At 38.6% G+C, this 17,189-nt stretch overlaps 1 protein-coding gene across 2 annotated transcripts; it reads left to right on the top strand.

Annotated features, from left to right (window-relative positions):
- The first annotated feature begins 1,354 nt into the window (after nucleotides 1–1,354).
- LOC104906804 (DUF21 domain-containing protein At4g14240) lies at nucleotides 1,355–14,136 on the top strand. 2 transcript variants are annotated; one of them, XM_010695619.4, is made up of 13 exons: nucleotides 1,356–1,785; nucleotides 2,607–2,683; nucleotides 3,239–3,322; nucleotides 3,417–3,530; nucleotides 4,730–4,813; nucleotides 4,941–5,012; nucleotides 5,534–5,601; nucleotides 7,028–7,115; nucleotides 7,271–7,344; nucleotides 7,430–7,778; nucleotides 7,954–8,000; nucleotides 8,085–8,166; nucleotides 13,664–14,136. In XM_010695619.4, exons 1-13 carry the CDS (start codon nucleotides 1,554–1,556, stop codon nucleotides 13,742–13,744), a joined length of 1,452 nt encoding a protein of 483 aa, XP_010693921.1. In that variant the 5' UTR covers nucleotides 1,356–1,553; the 3' UTR covers nucleotides 13,745–14,136. The 2 variants fall into 2 exon arrangements, with proteins under 2 accessions (XP_048497259.1, XP_010693921.1); XM_048641302.2 differs by lacking the exons at nucleotides 4,730–4,813; nucleotides 4,941–5,012 and having other exon boundaries at nucleotides 1,355–1,785.
- The last annotated feature ends 3,053 nt before the right edge of the window (nucleotides 14,137–17,189 follow it).

Raw genomic sequence — 17,189 nt, 5'->3', positions numbered from 1 at the left:
TTTGTCAAGGCTTTTGATCAGTGCCAAAGAGTTGACAATATCTCAAAGAGGCATGAACTACCCCTCACAAGCATCTTGGAGTTGGAAGTTTTTGATGTTTGGGGGATTTATTTCATGGGTCCCTTTCCCTCCTTCCTTAGTGACTACTACATCTTGTAACGATTGATTATGTTTCTAAATGGGTTGAAGCAATCGCCTCCCCTACAAATTATGCCAAAGTAGTTGTCGAGCTATTCAAGAAGGTGATCCTCCCCCGTTTTGGAGTTGCAAGAGCCATTATTAGTGATAAGGGATCACACTTCGCCTAGAAAGCATTCAAATCCCTTCTTGCCAAATATGCGGTGCATCACAAAATGGGTCTCTCTTACCACCCCCAATCCAGTGGTCAAGCGGAGATATCCAATACAAAGGTCAAACTTATTTTGGAGAAGGCGGTGAACCGATCTCGAAAGGATTGGTCTTCCAAGTTGGATGATGCATTGTGGGCCTACCGCACGGCCTACAAAACCCCTATTGGCATGATAACCTTACAAGCTTGTTTATGGAAAATCGTGTCATTTACCCGTGGAATTGGAGCACAAAGCCTATTGGGCTATCAAGGCTTTGAAATTTAACCTTCAAGCTTCGAGTGAAAGAAGAATGCTTGATATCCATGGGCTTGAGGAGCTTAGGAGAGATGCCTCTCAGAGTGCCCAGGTATATAAAGAGAGAACAAAGGCTTGGCATGATCAACGAATCACAAAAAGGGAATTCAAAGTTGGTGATAAAGTTCTTTTATTCAATTCAAGGTTGAGATGGTTTCCGTGCAAGCTCAAATCAAGGTGGGGAGGTCCATTCACCGTGCATCAAGTTTTTCCACATGGGGTGGTCGAGATTTGCAATGATGCAAAGGGATGCTTCAAGGTGAATGGGCAAAGACTCAAGCTAAATTATGATGGTGCGTGCATTCAAGAAGCATACTCTATTGTTCTTGAGGACAACCCCCTCCCCTCTCAATGAATGAATATATATGGTATTCAAGCTAATGACTTAAAACAAGAGCTTAGCAGGAGGCAACTCGTTTTTTCTCACTTATCTGTAATCTTTCTTCTCCTTTTTAATTTTGATTCACTTGGAATGATGGCTCTTCACATATTATTATGACGTTTGAATTACTTGTTGTGGTGATTTTGTAATTTTTGTATGTTTAGGATTGCTTTGGAGAAACATTGGAGCAAAGAGAGGCGAAAAAGAAAAAAATGGGCGAAACAAGCTAACCCGATGACCCAAGTGCATGGACCCGCTCGAATCGTCCGAGTGCAACTATTTCTGAACCGAAGAAGTATGTTTATAAAATCGGATTCAGTTTTTTAACCGGGTATCTGATCCGCTCACTCCCTAGACTTCTATGGTCAAATAGTCGTAGGAATTTCAAAGAAAGACGAAACCCCACGATCTAGGAGTTAGGACCCAGTGCAAGTCATCACCCACTCCTGACTCCACAGCTGCCACCCACCTCCGATAATTCCCGATCACAGCATAGTCACCCACCGAGGAGAGAGAAAGCAACAAAAATGCAGGTGCTAAATGCGGTGGCTTTAGCGCGGTTTGCATTAAGAAACGCAGAATTAGGCTCAGAAATCGAATTTGGCACAGCATTATGGTTCTCCTACGCAGGAATCTGCGCATTTCTCGTACTCTTTGCTGGTCTCATGTCTGGTTTAACTCTTGGTTTGATGTCTCTTAGTCTTGTTGACTTGGAGATTCTTAAACGTAGCGGAACTCCTACTGAGCAAAAACAATCAGGTCAGGATCAACTTCATTCTTTTTATAGCATAAACAGAGGGATTTTTTTTATGTGGGGTAATGTTTTGTGTACTGAAATGGGTACTAAGAGTGTGGTATTCACTTTCTCTATCCTGATGTTGGTGGCTGGAAAGTATCTTATGGGGTTTTGAATACCTCGGGGTGGTGGATTTTTAATTATTTGATGTAATTTTCATAATTGGTGATGATAGAAAATACACAATCTAACAGATGATTTGGGTGGTAGTTATTGGATTTTATAAATGGTAGAAATTGTTGCCTGGGTTGTTTTTATTTTAAAATTTGATTTTATCGTGAATTTCGAGGTGTAAGACTTTAAACAAATGCATGATTTATCTGTAGTAAACCCTCCACATTTATAGGATATATTTATTTTTCTGAAAAAACATAACTAATTATTAGTGTGTATTGGGGCATTGAGTCTGGATATGTTATGTTCATTGGTTGCTGTGTATTTTTCCTCAGTTATTCATGTTTATGATGTTGAAAAGGTTGTACTCGGCAGCTTCTCAAAATCTGGAGTAAAGGGTTAAGGGCATGTGACACAATTGTGATTGATTTTCTCAAATCTTGAACTAATGCAAGTAGTGGAGTTTATTTTTTATTGGTGTGGATCTGGGTGTTGTATTATGAAATTAGAAAACAAGAACATTGAATCTGGGTACTCTTTAATTTCAACTATCAACATTGTGGAGTTGGAATTGGCTGAAGTATTATCTAATTGTTGGTGTTTTTGCTGATTAAAAGCTGCATCTTGTTGTATCAACTAAAGTTGAGGTATTTTTCCCTTGTGTTTTCAGCTGCTATCCTACCTGTCGTTCAAAAGCAGCACCAGCTTCTTGTGACATTGCTTCTATGCAATGCAGCTTCTATGGAGGTAAATCTTGCATTTTAGAAACTATATGTGTTTCTATGTCTCATGTCCTGGTCACTTCGCCGACTGTCTAATGGTGAACTACGCAATATACTTTGTTTCTTAACCTCAAAGTTATAAAACTATAGTGAATAAAATTCTATGGTCGAAGAAATAGAAAAGTTATGAGCAAATATATTGGAGGATAATTCATATACTACGTTGGACATTTCTAAATGGAATTGATTACTGGGATGGACTTTAGTGTAAGAAGTTAGAAGTATCATCCTCTTTGTTTACACCTGCTTCTCATGATGTCTGGACACTTCTTGGTGTTGTGGGCATGGATAATGATGAAAGGATGTCCGTTTTAGGGGGATATTGGTTCATCTTTTCGACGGGAAGGGAAAAAGTGTTACTCAGTCATTGGTTAAGTTTGTTACTTATTGTTTATGGCATTGACATATCTCGTCACCATTATGTTTTACAGGATTCAGAAACTGAGTTGTATCTCAAAATTCAAATTATTATGCTCTCGTTGTGCCCTTGTATGACTCTTCTATGACTTTCACCTGGCAGGCACTTCCTATATATCTGGACAAGCTTTTCAATCAGTATATAGCTATTATTCTTTCTGTAACTTTGGTTCTAGCTTTTGGGGAGGTTTGTAGCTATTACCTTTAATATCGTTCTGAAGTTTCTATTTGCATGTGGCTTAATACCACCCACAATAACTTTTACTTCCCTGAATATTCAGGTTATTCCCCAAGCTATATGCACTCGATATGGTCTTGCTGTTGGTGCAAATTTTGTGTGGCTTGTACGCATACTGATGATTCTTTGCTATCCCATTTCTTATCCTATTGGAAAGGTGAATTTTATTTACTTTGTATTGGGCTTCTTGGTGCTAGGTGGTGCAGTGATTATGCTGATGGGATTCCTAAGACTAGTTCTAATACTTTATATTCCAATATTCCATTTTTTTAGAAAAGATTTTTTTTTTCCAGTAATTCATGTGGTATTCTTTCCTTCCAGTTTGCAATAAAATTACTGTAGTTTCTTTTAGAGATAGATTGCCATGGGAAATTTTTTGTGAGGGTTTATTGTTGAGCTGTTGACTTGTATGCTCATAATTTGGTTCTCATTTTGTAAAGGATTTCCTTGTAGAAAAGAAACTAAGTGATCGGATGAAGTTTACCTGTTCAGTTAAATGGAGCTTCTTGTATTTTGCATCATGAAATTCCACAATCTTCACTAGACGTGACTTGCTTGAATTAGGCTGCTAAGTGATTAAAGCATTTTTATTGGAGCTCTTCTGTCTCTCAATGAGAATACCTATGTTCAGTGTTTTTACTCCCTGTCCATGTATGTGAGAAGGGAAATATTTGAAACTCCTATTAGATTGACGGAGATTTGGAGATAAGTGCTTGTTTGGTTCATCACAAATAATGGCGGAAGTGAGAATTCATGGGAAGTACAAGGTTGGAGTATTGATTAGTTGACATGAAAAAGTCACATTGAGGAATTGGGTATTCACGGGAAATGGAACTTCCCACAAAACACTGAAATTAATTATGAAGCCCCTCTTGGTCAATCAATATTCATGGGAATTTCAGATTCCTTTACGCCAACCAAACATGTCAAACACATGTCCCTTGTAAACCAAACAAGCACTAAGAGAAAATGAAGTTCTCTTGTTATATCTGTGCTATCTGTAGCACAGAAGATAAGAAAGTTGGTAATCATTCCTGTAGTATGTTGCTAGTTTTAACGAGCAGAAACAAGCGGTCAAGAGATGTGCATGATTCTGGATGGTTGGCATTAAGTTGAGCGAGATTGCCTCGAGCTCTTAGGAAATTTTTGCGCAGTCAAATATGGGAATTACTGCTGGCATGCGGGAGGAGGGTGTTTTGCCACTGCTAGTTTAACCTATCATTTTCCACATGAGAAATGTTTATGCTGTTAATGTCCAAAATGACCAAATTGCATTTTCTGGAGTAAGAAATTAATGTGAACACTATGTCCTATATGGAACTATTTGCTGTCAATTAAACAGTTCTGCTATCGCAGGTGTTGGACTGTTTACTAGGACATAATGAAGCTCTCTTCAGGAGAGCTCAACTGAAAGCACTTGTCTCCATTCATGGTCAAGAGGTAACAATATCAACAATCCCTGGACTAACTAACTTGTTGACAGTGCTGAGATAGTATGCTTCAAGATTTGTCTTATTGAGTGGTCATGCTTCACTTTCAAACTGATTAGGCTTTTATTGTCTTTTAGGCTGGAAAGGGAGGTGAACTTACACATGATGAGACAACAATTATCAGTGGTGCATTAGATTTGACAGAGAAGGTAGCTGCCAACAATACATTTGTATATTTAAGCTTTTTCAACCTTTTGAAGCTTCTTGGTGTTTGGTTCAAGTTAAGAGCCATAAAAGCTTCAGACACCTGAGACTAAGTTGCACTCTTCTGAATACTAAAATCTGTGCACTGCCATGGTGCAGTGGGGAATGTCAAATATTTAGCCTTACTTCCGGATCTTATATCTTTTGTGGAAAGAGAAAGGAAATGGGGATTCAACAGAGTCTCATTTTCTTTGTTTCTAGATCTGCTTTTGTTCTCGTCGGAGACATCCAGAGCCAGTGGTTGCAAGAGTTCCTTTCTCTGCTCTCGACCAGATATAATGGCACCATATGTCTTTACCCCCTCAAGGCCTGCAATTTTGTGCAATCTTGTTTCTCCCTAATTGTTTAGCACGTTTTTTTATGTTATGGAGATCATTAATTGGTAGCAAGCCTGCAAAATACCTGGTTATATAAGCGAATAAGCGGTTATCTAACTCTGTTACTGCTTTCTCGTCTGAGTGAACAGACAGCTCAGGAAGCAATGACGCCTTTTGAGTCAACTTTCTCGTTGGATGTCGACTCAAAATTGGATTGGTATGTCTTTGTCTTTCTCCTTTCTCAATAGAATATTATATACTCTCTCCGTATCTTTTTGTTCTTCCTATTTTGAATATGGACACTATTCACATTTAGAGAGAATCTTCTAATTCTTCAACATATAAGAAAATATACAGTCATGTGGGTCTTGTTTGATTCGTCTCGATGAGTACTTTATTAATATTCAATGTTGTAATTTTAACTAATATGCATTGAAAGATATTTAAGGTCAAAGAAATGCATTGACAAACGCGCATAGACAAAACATGATGAACAAAAAGAAACGGATGGAGTACATATATAAATATTTATGTACATATGTGAAGAAGGAAAAGCAAGTTTAGTACATTACTAGTGGTATAAATCGTCTAAGATAATGCAGAAGTTTGCATTGTTGAGAGTAATATCATTCACTTACCTTTGCCTCATGTCTAATGTTGAAATGCTTTGTGATGGCCAACCCATAGCTGATGGAAACATAAGCTGAGAAGTGTATACTATAGGATAGTTGAAAAAACTTGTTAAATACTGCGTGGACTGAATACCGGTTTGAAGTTTCTTAAATGTACTTTGCTTGAATATTTTGATTGAGCTATCTGAATGTCTTAATAACCAAGATATTCTGCTAATTTCAGTCATAAAATGCACTCCCTCCATCAACTATTAATTGTAGGATATAGGGAAAGAAAAAAAAGCAAACATCATGTGCATTTTGCTAATATTCTGTCATAAAAGCACCAATACGGGCTCCGTCCACTGTTCTTTGCTACGTTTAGAGAGAGAAATAAACTAACATCATTTTTTCGAAACCCCCCCCCCCCCAATAGTTCGAAAATACGGTTTCGGTCACTATCGCGATAACGGTCACGGTGATGCGGGAACGGAGACGATGCGGTTGTCGTAGCGCTGAATATTGGCTTAAACCATGAAATATCCCTTAAACCAACCTAAAATGCGGTTTTTTTTACGCCTTTACGATGCGGGTTATATCAGTTCGGTAAATTTGAAAACCTTTATGACACGCGCGATACGATATGATGCGGCCTTGTTTTGACACCCCCCCTCCCCCTTTCCCCTTCTCCTTTTATTTTCATCCAATTAGCTTCTGGAGTTTCAACACTTCAAATGCTTTGTATGTCCAAAAAAAAAAAGTAATCAACTAATAGTAGATAGAAAAACTTCTCAACTAACAGTGGACAGAGCCAATATTGATCGAGTTATGGGAATATGTGGGTGGGAAACTAGTGGTAGTTTTCATCTTTATTTAGCATTTAAGATAATATTCATACCTCCTCTTGTGTATATCCAATTTGGAGATTATCTTATGCTGTCCACCAATTGCTGCCCCCTCCCCCATTTCCTGAGAAATTGTAGGGACACAGCTTTGCTTGTTTCTTGATTCGACCGCAATTTTAATGTATAGGGAAGCAATGGGAAAGATCCTAGCTCGTGGGCATAGCCGAGTACCTGTTTATTCTGGGAATCCGAGAAATATCATTGGACTTCTTTTGGTGCGTGTCACTGTGTCAGAAACTAGTCCTGTGCTTTTGAATCATTATGTAGCTCAACGTATCAAATTCTTGAAATAGGTTTTTCATTATTGCTTGTAATGGTCTAAAATTGGCTTGTTATAGTAGTTTGGTTTACTACTCTGTTCAATCTTCAGGTTAAAACTCTTCTAACAGTACGACCTGAAACGGAGACTCCAGTAAGTGCAGTTTCCATACGAAAAATTCCAAGGTGTGCTCTAGAATCAATCTATCTATATATATATCCGGGTTCTTGAATCAATACCGGGGGAATGATTTTCGGGCATTATTTCCAGGGTTCCAGCAGACATGCCTTTGTATGACATATTAAATGAATTTCAGAAAGGTCACAGTCATATGGCAGCTGTGGTGAAGGCAAAACCGAAGAGCATTAATAATTTAGCTATTGCTGATATTGAAAAATCTAATAATTCAAAAGTTACTGATGGAAAGTGGGATTTAGCTACTCCTTTATTGTCCAAGCTAATTGACAATTCTGAGAGTATTGTAGACATTGATAATATCTCAAAAGAAAGCAACATGAATAAGCCGAGTTCACAGCAGCCTTATACTATAGAGGATATTGATGAGGGAGAAGTTATTGGCATCATCACACTTGAAGATGTATTTGAAGAGCTTTTGCAGGTAGCTATATATTATTTTATCTGTTTATCATTCTTTTGGGATCAATGAAGAAATTTGTTGCTCAATAATTATTACTTGCTTTGTTTCAACATACTTGACAGTTAGGACTTTCTTTCTCCTTTACTGAAGCTATCGTAATTAATATCTTTATATATGGTCTTCTCTGCAAATACAGGAGGAGATTGTAGATGAAACAGATGAATATGTTGACGTTCATAAGAGGTATTTGTCATCGACAAATTCAGTTGCTGCTTGCTGATTTGATCATAAAATATTGGCACTCACAATCTTACACACTTCATGCAGAATACGTGTTGCTGCAGTTGCAGCCGCTTCTTCAGTTGCACGTGCACCATCTTATCGGAGGTTAACTAGCCAAAAGACTTTGGTAAGTATCCAACATTAGATAGAGTTTTCTTTTTTCTTTTATTGTGCTGTTGGTTCTTGTTATAGCTTCACGTTCATAATGTGAGTCCTCTCAGTATCTTCATGCTTGTAATGTGGTTTCAAGAATTGGTTTTTAATACCCTGCTTCCCTGCTATCTGTCAAGTATATCTTTTGCTTCAGAAAGTGTACCACCCTCATGGTTGGTGTTAGTATACGTACTGCTTATTTTCTATATATATGTATATGTATTGCGAGCTAATAATATTTATTATTCCGTTTTCTGCTCTAATGAGAATGATAAGACTGGAGAATGGTTGAATTCAATAGATGAAGAAGTGCCACATTCTTGGTAGACTGCAAGTAGTTTGTATGGAAGAATGATGATGGAGAGGGTATTTAACCCATTCTGGGACTGCTTATCTTTCTTTCTATGGTTGGGTGGGGGAGTGGGATTCTACGTTTTGCCTAGGTATATCTGACAAATGCACAGAACGGACCAGACGTTGCTGGAATCTGCACGATGCTCTAATTGCTGACATTATTTGGATTTCTTTAAATCAACCTCGCCCTCCCATATTGTTGACCTATCACAGACGTGGCAAGAATGGTGTGAAGGAGAAGGAAGGGAATTAATGGTTAAATCCCATAGAATGATGAGTTGTATGGTGAGGTATCCTTTTCACATGTTTGGTATGAGAAATGAAAGCTGTAGTTGGCTATAAATAGAAGCTAGGTGATAAGAGTAAGGTAACCAAAAATTGTGAGTGTGTTTTAGAGTATTTTGGGAGAGATCATGGCCTTTCGAGAGTTATCTTGTAATTTTTAGTTTTGTTCAATCAAAGATAACTTGCTACAATATTTGTGTTATTATAAATCTGCCATTGTTATTGAGTTTGTGCTTGCTGGAGCCTAGTTTGTCGTCTTAACGTGGTATCAGAGGCTAAACCATGGCGCCTGTGACCGCAGCCCAGAATTCCGAATGTATGGACAAACTCAAAAGAGGAGGTTGCAACTCTCAAGAGCACCATGGCAAAAGAGATTTCAACAGCAGTTGCCAAGGCCGTAACTGAAATGCAAACCACCATTATGAATCAGATCATTGCGAGTATGGACCTCTCGACCTAGAGATTGGAAAGGTTGGATTTGATGTTCCTGCGAGAATCAAGAAGGCATGATAGAGAAACAGTTCAAATTTCAAGAGGTAAGAACGTCGCTGAATTAAAGACGCCCATCTCCTTCTCCCTTTGTGCCGAATGAAGAGGATGAAGGGTCTCTGAAGGGTTTTTACGAGGGTTTGGTCCCCTCAACCATGAAGATCGAAGAGGAGAGGAGACACTCACCTTCGCTGGATAGGGAGTCTTAACGAAACGGATAAAGAAATGGATGGTGAGGGAATAATGATGGTATCAGATGGGTGGCACGGGTGGAAATGGGTGTAGTGCTGGTTGGAATGGTAATGGGAGGAATAATGGTTGAGGTGATGGTTGGGATGCGAGTGGAAGAAGTAATGGCAGAGCTGGATGGGGTGGAACTGGATGAAAGGGCGCTGGTAATGGATGGGATGGTAAACGTGGACTTGAAGGAGGTGCTGGCATCTAGGTAGCACCGATATGGATACGTGGACGGGGACAAAAAACGGTAAAATCAAAATTTCTAAAAACGGGTACGGCTTGGGATCGACAAAAAAATAGAAACAAAACAAAAGAATAAATAAAAATGCATTTAATAAATATTATAGCCTTAAATTTTCATGCATATACTCTCCATATAATTTTTGTACAAAAAACATTAAAATAAGGTAATAGCTTTGCACCTTCTTAGAATACAAAAAAATATATGGGGTCAAAAAGTTAGAAGTTAATCTCCATATAAAGTTAGCTACATAACCTTCCTTCAAAAAAGAAAAGTTAGCTGGACACCCTTAAGTTTTTAACCTCTTCCCTAAGTCAATTAAACCATGAGAGGGAATAAAAGGCTGCAACAACTTTATTAGAAAAATAAATACGTACGTTATACAGCTGTCGAGCCGTACAAGTACAAGTCCTTCAATTGTAGTTCTACTTTTCACCCTTCTTCATTTAACTAAAGTAAACAAGACAAGAAGGTGAGAAAAGAAAAATTCGAGCATGGCTAATTGCTGAGCAGTTGGGTTGCTTGGCGGCGACGAACATAGCGATGGTTGGTGAGGAGGAGCAGCGAAGGGCTTAGAAGGAGTTCTCACTTCTCAGTAATAGGAGATTTTGAAATTCTCTAAAAACCCTTGGATTTGATTTTACACCATTAAAATTTAATTAAACTTGACTGGGTACATGTTTTTTCTCTCAAATACGTCCCTAGCCCGTACTTGTGTTCACATCAACCGTGCCCAATTCAAACCAACATACCTACCTTCCCGAATTCGTTTTAGGTACGAATTCGTTCCGTGCTCGTAATGTACTCTTACCTGGTACGGGAAACGGCGCCTGGGAGGCGTACCCATGCTTCATAGGCTGGCACGGAGGAAAAGGTGGAAGTGGAGGTGGCTTGGGTTGGGGTGGTGATGGACTAATGGAAAGGAAGCCGGAGGTACCGCAAGTTGGACATGCCACTTTTTGATGCCCAAGATCCGGACGGGTGGGTTGTCAAGGCGGAGAGATACTTCAACTTTTACTACCTCAATGAGGAGAAAATGGAAGCCGGCGTGGTGGGCTTGGAAGGGGATTGCCCTATCTTGGTATCATCACGGTGTGGTCGAAGCTCCTCGAGTTAGTGCTACAACAATTTCGACCATCCAACTCCGGGTCATTATGGATTTTATTGTTAACTATCGGCAACAGTTCATTAAGATGGCAGCTCCATCGCACCAGAGAATTATAATGGGACAATTTTTGCATGGGTTCAAGGAGGATGTGAAGTAAGGCAAATGGGCTCATTAACTTTGGAGTGGGCCATGGAACACGCATTAAGGGTCGAAGAAAAAATTCGAGATTCCAAAGCCCCAAAACCTCTATCTTGGTCCAAAAGGAGGGGGTGATGGGGAAGTTAGGATCGAAATCCCACTTTTCATCAACCCAATCCACCAAATCAGATTCCCTCAAACAAAAGTTGGGTTGCAAATACCACCCACATGAAACGAGTGAGAGAAGTGTGGAGACTCACCGACCGCAAATCGCAAGAAAAGAGGGACATGGCCTTCTGGTGCGACGACAAGTGGTCCGTCGGATACTGATGTCGGCGCAAGGAGCTCTCGCTCACGCATGAAGAAGAAGCGGAATACGGGGAAACCATGTATGAGGAATTAGGGGGAACCCCTGGAAGAACTACCTCGTGCGGAGGTTTGGGGTATGTGGTGACGAAATCAAACCATGAAATTCCAACTCCCCATTGAATTGATCACATTGAAAGGCGATCCGTGCTTGGCTCGTTGACCTATTTTTCTAAGGCAATGATTTGTACCATTGTCAAGGAGGGTGGGAGGAGTTCTAGTCAAGTTGGGTCAAATGGGAAAATAACCACTAGCGGCCAACCGAGAGAAGGAGCCACTGGAGCTTATACCCTCGAAAAGTGTGGTTGAGCAGTTTTGAGATGTTTTCAAACAACCAATAGGGCTTCTCCCACTTAGAGAGCATGAGCACATATTCCTCCTCAAATACGGGAGCGATCCATAGGTACCTCAGTACCACAAGGATGAAATGGAGCGATTAATCAAGGAGATGCTTGAAGCTGGAATCACTAGGCCATCTAATAGCCTATTCTCCTTCTCGGTGCTACTGATGCGCAAGAAAGACTACTCATGGCGCGTTGTGTGGATACCGCGCCCTTAACAAAGCAACGGTTCGAATAAGTATCCGATTCTCGTAACTATTGAGTTGGTAGACGAGTTACATGGGTCCAACATCTTTACCAAATTGGACCTCAAGTCGGGGTACCATCAAATTTTGCTCAAACCACATGATGCACACAAAACCGCATTCCGCACTCACGAAAGCCATTTGAATTTATGGTGATACCCTTCGGCTTCATCAACGTTGTGGCGACATTTCATCAACTCCTCGATGTGTGCACTGTAGGTTCCCTGTCGCTCCTAGGACTGAAGTATTGGTTAAATGGCAGCATGTTTCGTCCTTTGAAGCCACTTGAGAAGAGTTCCATTCAATCCAACTTCGTTTCCCTCACTTCCACCTTGAGTACAAGGTGAGTGTTTCGGCCCGGGGTAATGCAACAAATCAACCTCGCCCTCCCATATTGCTGATCTATCACAGACGTGGCAAGAAAAGTTTAAAGGAGAAGGAAGAGAATTTACGGTCATGTAGAGAATATCAGAGAATGTCAGGGTATATTCAGAAATCACATAGAATGTCAGTGTCCTTCTCACATGTTAGGAGAAATGAAAGCTGTAGCTGGCTATATATAGAAGCTAGGTGATAGGAGTAAGGTATCCAGAAATTGTGAGTGTGTTAGAGTAATTTGGGAGTGATCTTGGCCTCTCAAAAGCCTCGAGTTATCTTGTGATTTCCTGTTTTGTTCAATCAAAGAAACCTCAGCTCTCTGTGATAACTTGCTGCAAAATTTGTGATATTATAAATCTGCGATTGTTTTTGAGTTTGTGCTTGCTGGAGCCCAGAATGTTAAATCTTATGTATCAGCTTGTTCACTTAATTCGACATGCCATTCAATGCATTTCAATTCTATTCAATCAATATATTTTTCACGTGAAAGGTTTGGAGGGGAAACCCTATTCCTCTTATCCATTTTACATATGTATGATATCGTCATATTTCAAAGTTCATTGGAACCATGTAGATTTCAGAGGAAATGGTTGCCTAATAGATCTGTTTAGACTGTTCATATACCTCCTAGGATTTCCCCAGTTCAGGGAACTTATACCTCATACCTAACCAAGGTTTAAGAACCTTGACATTCAACCTCCCATGAACCAAAAAGGGTTCAAGGGTCAAGAACTTTCATCTTCACCTTCATCTGTAAAAGCCAAGTATAGTTCTATCATCAAGTTTCCAGGATGTCAATCGTAGAGGAACTAGTTACTTGCATATACTCCCTCCATCCCTCAATTTACTTCCCATTTCTAATTTTAGCACTATTCATATGGAAACAAGATCTTCCAATTTTTTTCCAATATAAGAAAAAATAAGAGTCATGTGGGGTCTTATTTGATTCGTCTCATGTAGTACCTTACAAAAATCAAACTTTTATAATTTTTACTAATATGCAATTAGAGATATTAATGATACAAAAGGTGCACTGGCAATTTTGAAAAGGAGAAATGGGAAGTCTATTGGGGGACCGAGCCCTTTGTTGTGGTTGCTAAATAATTGTTGATGAATTCTGTATCAACTGCAGCCGGATGTTTTAAGGCAAAGCATCTGCCAGGTTTCTTTTGAGATTAGAAAGTAGATCTCCTTTTTGGTTGCTTTCTATATTCCACCGAACTTTTTGCAGAAGTTGTAATTTTGTAAACTAGTGGAAAAGCTTAACTTTCTTTGGTGATATTGCTCAGCCTCAGAGTCAGGGAGGCCAAAGTAGGCATGGACAAAGTGCAAAGAAGCTAAGTCAAGATGCTCCTGCCTCAACAAAATGATGCCTTTCTCAATTGAGCCTGTCCATGAAAAGAGATGAACTAATGGGCTTTGCATCTTTTATTTCTGAATATACATATTCATTGCAATTAGATATAGAAGTATGCTATGGTTGTAAAATTTTTTGTATTGTAATGCTTATATGTTTCGAGTAGAAACTGTGTTGGTGGTTGTAGATGCTAAATAAGGGGGGCCATTATGTTGGCTGATTGTTGCAAAGGAAATAAAGTTTGTAGAACTTTTAGAGGCTGCTGAAGAAGATTTTAGATGATAGCAGTTTGTATTGCGTAATTTGTAATTAGATTATCCTCTTTTTGATCTAGATATGAACCTCTTTTATCACAAATATGGTTTGATATGAGAAACTCCAAGGGCAGAGTCCAGTCCTTCATCATATATGGATAAAGATAATACAGTCCTGGTCAATTTTCTGAATAGCATTCCCTCTAGCTAGGGGTATTATATTCATTTTCAATGGTGTAATACGTATGACAGGCACATCTGACTGACTCTTCACATTGTGACAGTAACTGTTTAGCACAATCAAGGGATTCGGAATGCAGCCAAAGGGTGTTCATGAGCAAATTAAATTCTAGACACGTAGTAGGATGAGTATCATGTGGATAAACCAAAGCGTAGGTAGAATATAATAAGACGTGCACACCAATAAAGAGTGATGAGACAAAAGAACATAAAGTAAGACAAAAGAACATAAAGTTTAGGATTTTTTAACCAGAATAATACAAACTTATGGCGGTTTGCTTGCAATAATACAAACTTTGGATTAATTAATCCGAACTTTACACCAAAATTCCTAGAGCAAGACAAAATTGGATATAACCTGATAAACAGGTCAAATGAGACACTTGTCACCATCTCATTGGTTGTTTTTTAAATTTGTTCAAATAAATAAATAATTTTTTTTTCTCTCACTTTGCCATCAGAGAGGCAGAGAACCCCCACTCCCCTCCCCCTCCCCCTCCCCCCACTAAAACCCCCTACATTCCATCCCTGAACACCACCACCATAACCTCAAATTCTCCGGCGACTTGTCTTGTGTTGAAATTGACGGCCATTAGACACAAAAATAAAGTCCCACCGCAAGGAACCCCGAATCCATCACCAACATCAATTGAACTTCAATCCAACGATTATCCACATCTATTCGTCCACTTCCCTTTGATTGGTCCACAATCCTCCACGCCTTCAGTTTCCCATCGGAAGAATCGCGCGTTTTCTCAAGCCCGGCAAGTATGCTGAGCGTGTCAGTGCCGACGCTCCTGTCTATCTCGCTGCCGTTCTTGAGTATCTCGCCGCCGAGGCTCTTTCTTTCTCTTTTGCGTCCAATTTCTTATTCGAGTGTTTTGGCTGTTGATTTTAACATGTGTTAAATGTTCTCTCTTAAATTGTATCGATTTTGATTTCAGTTTTAACCTACTATATCTGATTATTGGCAGTGTTTCAACTCTGAAATTTTTGATTCCTAGTTCATATTTTCATCACTTCCAAACATAAACTCTTAACGATGATTAATTTATTTTGATTTCTATGTTAATTTGTAGAAACGATGAAGAGCTGAGCAGGCTGTTCGGTGATGTGACTTTATTTTTTTGTGAGGGCGGTGTTGTCGGTGGGGGTGGAGGTGGGGGCAAGGCAGGATTGATGGTGGGGTACTTTCGGGTAGGGGAGGAGGGGGAATAGAAGAACTTTTTTTTTTTTAAAAAAAAATACCTGTTATACAAGTCACAGGTCAACTTGACCTGCTGCAGGAATTTTAGTGTGAAGTTTGTATTATTAAAAAATAATCCAAAGTTTGTATCATTACGAGCAAACTGCTGAAAGTTTGTATTATTCTAGTTAAAAAATCCTAAAGTTTATTCAAATGAACATTTGTAATGAACAAACAATGTTGTTGATTCAACATATGTGTATTATGAATGATCATTTTTCTAAAATCAAAATGTACAAATCTAAAACTTAAAATTCAAATTTAAAATTAAAAAATTTAAATTTCAAATATAGATGTACATCTACTTATTTGTTGGATGAACATGCGGTGTTATTAATTGAATACTTATGAGTTATCAAATGTTGTTTATCTAGAAACACTACAAGAGGGGAGGGGCGAATTGTAATAATAAGAACTATGAGTACCTTTTGCGAAATCAAAGAAATAATCAGAAAACAATGTAAAGACATAAAAGATTTTATGAGTTTAACTTTCCTAGGCATAATAAGAAGCAAAACCTTGGTCACAATTAATTTTACATTAACCTCGACCATAAAAGATTCTAGACTCAACCCTTTAACTCATGATAGGCCAGATCCTGATAACACTTGGGTCAATACTCGTATTCCTGTAGGAATATCACTTCCAACAACAGTTCGCACAAATGTTATTCGTCTCTTGACTTGGCTTAAAGTCGTTTATCTTGCTTCACTGAAAGCTTAGTGAAATATAAATTTCACTTAAAATCCTAAACAAATAATTCCTCTGCTTTATTAGTTGTTACACTTCTTATTTTAACGCAATCCAATGCACAACTTCGAGCCTTAATATCTTTAGTTGTGCATAGTAAAAAATTTATAAAATTTAATATTTGAAAACTATATATCTAGACAAATTTAGCAAGATCCCACTTGACTATATTTTCCTTATACATAAGGAAGTACAAACCACACAAGATAAATTGGTGAATAGTAGTTGTTATTAAAGCGTAGCAACTAAAAAAAAATACGGAGGAAGTACACAATATTGATTTAACACTAAATGAATATGTATGTAAGAGGTCGCAGTGGAAATTTGGCTTTACTAGATGATATGAAATCAATACCTCACAAGAATATATAGGCCTTGTTTGGCAAATAGAGTTTAGAGTTTAGCTGTTAGAGTTTAGAGTTTGTTGTTAGAGTTTTAACTTTTTATTCAGCAGTTTTGACTGCTGATTTGACAACTTTTTTTTATAAATATGTTTGGTAAAAATTAACTGATTATAAAAGCTTATTGTCATTTGTTTGTGTAAAATGACATTTATAGACATTTTAATACATATGTGTAGTATTATTATTAGATGCAAAAAAGTCGTTAAACATATTTCTATCTAATCCTCTAAAGAAAAAGCTCCTAATAGGGGCTTTTTCATTTTGAGAGTTTCTATTCCAAAACTCTCTTTTACTAAACACCCCTTTTAGAGTTTTTGACTAGTCAAAACTCTAAAAGTGTTCCAAACCTCTCTTTTTGCGCCGAAATTCTAATTGTCAAGCACCCCCATAATATTTCGAGATTAGGTGGCAGGTGCAGCTGTGCAGGAGGCAGAGGAAGGAGTGTGAGTGGGGGTGGGAGGGGGGTTGGTGGCAGGTGTAGGAGGAGGAAGGGAGCATGAGTGGGGTTGGAGGGAGGCTGGTGGAAGGGTGTTTTTTTTTTTTTTTAAAAAAAAAATCAGTTAA

This window comes from Beta vulgaris, chromosome 3, assembly GCF_026745355.1.
Source record: "Beta vulgaris subsp. vulgaris cultivar EL10 chromosome 3, EL10.2, whole genome shotgun sequence".
NCBI lineage: Eukaryota > Viridiplantae > Streptophyta > Magnoliopsida > Caryophyllales > Amaranthaceae > Beta > Beta vulgaris.
Note: the sequence above shows the minus strand (reverse complement) of the source record. Positions and strands in the feature narration are given on the sequence as shown.